The sequence below is a fragment of the Crinia signifera genome, chromosome 2 (assembly GCF_055691185.1).
Source record: "Crinia signifera chromosome 2, ASM5569118v1, whole genome shotgun sequence".
NCBI lineage: Eukaryota > Metazoa > Chordata > Amphibia > Anura > Myobatrachidae > Crinia > Crinia signifera.
In genome coordinates, this window is record NC_139218.1 from 335512341 (window position 1) to 335518340 (window position 6000).

At 38.2% G+C, this 6000-nt stretch overlaps 1 protein-coding gene across 1 annotated transcript in view; it reads left to right on the forward strand.

Annotated features, from left to right (window-relative positions):
* COL2A1 (collagen type II alpha 1 chain) overlaps positions 1–5413 on the forward strand; it is a 60499-nt gene extending 55086 nt beyond the window's left edge. The window contains exons 49-54 of the mRNA XM_083169497.1: positions 143–196; positions 290–397; positions 568–856; positions 2217–2404; positions 2576–2818; positions 3531–5413. Coding sequence (XP_083025623.1) covers positions 143–196; positions 290–397; positions 568–856; positions 2217–2404; positions 2576–2818; positions 3531–3677 — 1029 coding nt within the window. The 3' untranslated portion in view covers positions 3678–5413. The remainder of the gene's footprint in view (positions 1–142; positions 197–289; positions 398–567; positions 857–2216; positions 2405–2575; positions 2819–3530) is intronic.
* Positions 5414–6000: the final 587 nt, after the last annotated feature.

Consider the following 6000-nt stretch of genomic DNA (forward strand, 5'->3'; position numbering starts at 1 on the left):
GTTTGCTAAGTAGACACTACTATACCCATAAACTAAAGGTAGGTGTTTTTCAATATTGTACTGTAAGGTGTATGTGTTATTGTAAAACAGGGATTAAATAGTATACATTTACTGTATATTAAAACTTTATTTCTTTTTTTAGGGTACTGCTGGTGATCAAGGTGCTACCGGTCCCGCTGGTCCTTCTGGCCCAAGAGTAAGTTCAAAAATATAACTTAGAATTATTATTTATTTTATTGTTCACATTAGACACAGTTAACTTACTGTACATCTTATTTACCTTGTTTAGGGTCCTCCTGGACCTGTTGGTCCTTCTGGCAAAGATGGTTCTAATGGTATCCCTGGTCCAATTGGTCCACCTGGTCCACGCGGTCGTGGTGGTGAAACTGGTCCAGCTGTAAGTATATGCACAGTTTTCCATTTATAGTCTTCTAACTATTCCAAATTATATGCATTACTTGTGCAAAATGCAGTTCCCACTCCATACATCATTAGGCAAAAGAAGGAATGTAATTATAAACTACTGTACTGGTTCACAGCTCATCTGGTTTTTGCTTCTTTTAAAAGGGTCCTCCTGGTCAACCTGGTCCACCCGGTCCCCCTGGTCCTCCTGGCCCTGGCATTGACATGTCTGCATTTGCTGGCCTATCCCAGCCCGAGAAAGGACCAGATCCTCTCCGTTACATGCGTGCTGATCAGGCTTCTGCAAACCTCCGCCAGCATGATGTTGAGGTTGATGCCACTTTGAAATCACTGAACAACCAGATTGAGAGCATCCGTAGCCCAGATGGAACCAAGAAAAACCCAGCTCGTACTTGCCGCGACCTGAAACTGTGCCATCCTGAATGGAAGAGTGGTATGTACAACATAATCACGTCTTCACAGACTATTGAATAAATAGCAATAGTTTGGTGTCTCTATTTCTTCCACCATACTTTTTTTACTTATTAGTATTTCATGTACACTTTCATATAAGGATATATGGATCAAATCTTCTAACTGTGACAGGTGAAGAAGTTGCCCAAAGCAACCAATATGCTTGGAGTTATCATTGTCTAAAATGTACTGTACTTGATAAATGGTAGAGAAAAGCTAATTTGTTGCTATGGGCAAATTCTTCACTTTATGCTCTTTAGAAAATTTGATATGCCTCCCCTTTATATTTTGCATCATATACTCTACATACTGTGGTGCATCAGTCTCCAAGTTTTTTGTTCCTCCATCTTCGCAATCCTGATCCTCCATCTTCGGAATAGTCTATATCTTAATCATCTCATCTTAAATGTAATATCTTTTTTTGTAAGGGGTCTATGTATTAAGCTATTTTTATGGGGCCCATACACTTGTGAGATATGTCGTGCAATCCATGCGATTTTGATAAATTACCACAGCAAATCTCATGGATCGCATGCAATTGCATGTGTTACCCGATGCGATGCTCGAGCCTGCCGGTTGTATGTTGCATTGATAGATATTATGTGCTGCACATAATATTTATTAAATTGCATGTGCGCTCGCACGTGGTTTGTAACCACATGCGATCGCTCATAATGCGATCAGCGGGTGGCAGGACGGTGGTGGGAGGCAGAATTTGAAAAACCATTTTAAAACACTGGGCGGTCCTCTGATTGGATGAGAGAGAGCTCTATCAGAGGGCCACCCAGTGTCTCAAATTTTTTTTTCAAATACTGCAGCCCTTCTGCCGCCCCCTCTGCTACACCGATGGCATGCAACATTGGGTGCTGGAAAAAAGCACTTACCATGTGATCGCATTCAATCGCACAAGTACATGGCCACCATTAGAGAGAGTGTCCAGAGATAAAGTACTAACCAACCAGCTCCTTAAGCTGGGCACGCATTGAGCGATATGTCATCCAATCTGGTGTTGGGACGACATAATGGCTTGGTACACATTGCTACAGTGTGTACCCATCTTAACGGCACAGCCCGTAACATGGCAGTTAGCTGATTGGCTGGTACTTTTTTGCTATCTAATGTATTTCTCTCCAAGGCTTAGTACATAGACCCCTTTGTATAATATGATAATGTGAAGAACCCCTTTGCACTTACTAGTTTGACATTATCAATATTTTATCTAGCTAATATATTTGATCTATTATTGTTAATACTGTTAATAAAAAGTTTAGGTTATCCTTCTTGCAAAGTATTGTCTGTGTATTATCCTACTAATTGAATTCTGGTCATTTTTTTTTCAGGTGACTACTGGATTGACCCTAACCAGGGCTGTACTGTGGATGCCATCAAAGTATTCTGCAACATGGAAACTGGAGAAACATGTGTATACCCCAACCCAAGCAAGATCCCCAGGAAGAACTGGTGGACAAGCAAGACCAAGGACAAGAAGCACATCTGGTTTGGAGAGACAATCAATGGTGGCTTCCAAGTAAGTACATTTCTTTCTAAAATTCTGTGAATTACATAACAATTAGTTTACGTAATCAATTCTTATGGTTCTTAAATAACTATATTTCCCCATAGTGTTATATAGCCATGTGATTATTGTGCCTTTGTGATTTAGCATCAAACTCCAATATGTTTGTTTTTACCATTGCAGTTCAGTTATGGTGATGACAGCTCTGCACCCAACACTGCCAGCATTCAGATGACCTTCCTCCGCCTGCTGTCTACGGATGCATCACAAAACATCACCTACCACTGCAAGAACAGCGTTGCTTTCATAGATGAGGCTTCAGGCAACCTGAAAAAGGCTCTCCTTCTCCAGGGCTCCAATGATGTTGAGATCAGAGCCGAAGGCAACAGCCGATTCACATACAATGCCTTGGAAGATGGCTGCAAGGTAAATATACATGTAGAAACATGCAGCAGAATATATGGTGTAAAGAGCAAACCCTGGGGTTATTTTGTATGTTTAAATGCATAACTGACCTAAACAAAAGTCCAATGAAGTCTACAATAATTTGGGACTAATTTGCCCTTTATCAAGTGGTACAAATATGTACTGTAAGTTATTGTACACTGACAATTTTATTTTTCTGCTTACTTAAATCAGCATGGTTGAGATATATGTGGTTTACGCTGATGTAGTAGAAAGGTTTGTCTGTCCCACTGGGGCACAGGGGCATATCCTGGTTGGAACAACTACCGAGGTCTCCACCCTTCATCTAATATCAGGTTCAAGACAGTGCACTCAATTCAGATATTGCTACTCCTCTGGAGGGTCAGTTACATAGTCTCTAATGGCTGTCCAAGCCTCTGTGTGGAGTGGTCTCACCCCATTGTAACTAGCCCTTAAGTGGGCACCTACCACTGCATTCCCCAGGGTGGGCCTTCATGCCCAGTCTGATTGCTTTGCAATAGAATGATATAATGTAGTAGGACATTGTTGTCTAGTTGACAGCATAATAGGTTGAATGGAGAAGATCTTTTGCTGGTCAAAGTGTTGGATCAGTAGTTGATACAATCAAAATATTAATTTGTAATACTGAATAAAAATTATGAATGATTACACATTTATTTCTGCTCTAATCATTGTGCATTTTTTATTCTAGAAACACACTGGCAAATGGGGAAAGACAGTTATTGAATACAGGACACAGAAAACTTCCCGCCTGCCCATCGTAGACATTGCACCTATGGATATTGGTGGAGCTGATCAGGAATTTGGCGTTGACATTGGCCCAGTTTGCTTCTTGTAAAAAACAAAAAAGTAAATAAAAATAAATAAAAACCCTAAGGACCTGAGTACTTTCCAATCACTTTTAGGACTTCTGCACTGAATGGCTGAACCGACCCCACATTTCCATTCATCCACGCGCTTACATTTTGGACATTTTCATTTTCTATTGCAAGACCAGAAATGGGCAGACTGCGGAATAAAATCATGGTATTATTTATTTATTGTCTTCCTGTAAGACCTATGGGTCAGGTGAAGGTGTGACACTAACTGGCATGATTGAAAGCCCCCCCTAACCGATGTACGAAGTGCAGTTTAAAGCATCCCTCCCCCCCTCACAGTGTATACCAGCAGACTACCAGACTGCGTGTCATTGAATGAAATGGTGCTATGTTGTAAAAAAGTTTGTATTTTGTAACATCAACTGATATAAAAATAACTTTTTTTGGAAAGTACAAGTTGATCTGAGCTTTGTTCTTTTTTGTTCTTTTTACTTTTTATTTTATTTTATTATACTGTAGATAGCAAAAATTTTAAAGTTCCCGGATTTAAAGTTTGTCTGCCCTTTGTTTTTTTTTGTTTTGTTTTTCATTTCCAATATGAGATGCAGGAAGTTTAGGGCAAAATCTAAAACTTCCCAGGTTTAAGCTACCTCACACTAAGTAAAAAAAAAAACTAGAAAGACACAAGTTTAATCTTGAAGCTGAACTAAACACATAGTAGGAACTGTGGATGGAGAGATCATGGGTCGTTGTGCCAGGCTAAGGTGCTTACCTTGCGCACCTTCTGTGTTCTCCACTTAGTAGAAGACTAAGAGATGGATCAAAGATCGAGGCTCATGGGGAATCAGTGGAGTAGATAATGGTGACTTAAGTGTTGCTGTTTTGTGGTGGAATGTGGATGATGCCAAAGTTTAGCAGCTAGAGTCAATAAAATCAGTATTGTTAGGCAAGTGGATGATTTATACAGGTCAAAGCCATTCAAAATAATTACTTTGTTCTCCCAGTTATGTATGTGAATTGTTCATCATTGAACTCTTTCTCCCTATAAATATAAGTATCTCTAACTTTTACTTTGCAGAGTTTTAAGGGAAAAAAACAGGTAAACATTTTTGGCCAGAGGGGGTGGGGGGGAAGCAAAACCATAACTGATTAAAAATAAATAAGAATATGTACTATTTTGTATATGTAAAATAGCTATTTTTTTTTTATTTTGCAATACTGATTTTCAGCATGGTATAGGCTAGTGAACATGTCCAACACCAACACTAATCTTTCTTGTGAAATATTTGTCTTACTGTATCTTTCTCTTTCATTTTCCCACCCCTCCTACTCTTCTGCAATAAAGATAGAAAGCTTTTTCTATAAAAAAATAAAACACGTTTTGTTTGATTTTTTTATTTGTATTAAAGTCCATCCTATGATGTAATCTTTGTTGAATGATGTTAATCTTATCTGGGATATTTCATGACAGAACGAACCAACACAAATAAAAATTTTAATTATAAAAAATTAACCACAAGGCTTTTTATTTTTTTTAATTTCATTATTTATGCCAGCTCAGATAAATAAAATATGTTTTGAGATTGGTAACAATGCACATTAACAAGACCATTCTTGATGAGATTTAATATTAAGAAAAAATTCTCATTAAAAAAATTATACTAAATCCCATAGTACCAATATGATGTATTAAGCAACACATTTTAACCTAAAAACATTGGTTTTCAGTGCCACTAACCATGACAATTTATCAGAAATCAGGATATTTAAATTTTAGTATGGTTTGTAAAATAAGTAATAAACTTTACAACTTATTTAATGAGATTAAATTGTGTGATTTTGTTGTATTTAACAAACTTTGTCTTCCAGTAACAACTACTCACACACACATTTGGACACATCTATTGAACTAGTACCCTTAGTGCAGTGTTTTTCAACCACTGTTCCGTGGCACACCAGTGTGCCTTGAGCTGTTCTCAAGTGTGCCCCCAGATCTAAAGATACCCAAACCAGTTTATAGCAATCACCAGTTCAACTGTTATTTACTGGTCTCTTCTTTTCATGTAAAGGGCCAACGTATTTTATTTTGTTACCATTGTGTTTGTTTTTTATATGGGGGCCAATAGGTTTGTTTTTTTCCTGTGGGGGCCAATGTGTTTTGCCCTGTGGGGATCTCATGGTGTGTCTTGGCAATTTTAAAATCGTATTTAGTGTGCCGCAAGGTAAAAAGGTTGAAAATCACTGCCTTAGTGAAATGACAGGCTGCAATTATGGTACATCGTACCAATCATTCCGTGTGTACCAGCAAAAATGCGCTCCTGCGAGTTGTTATTTATATTTTCT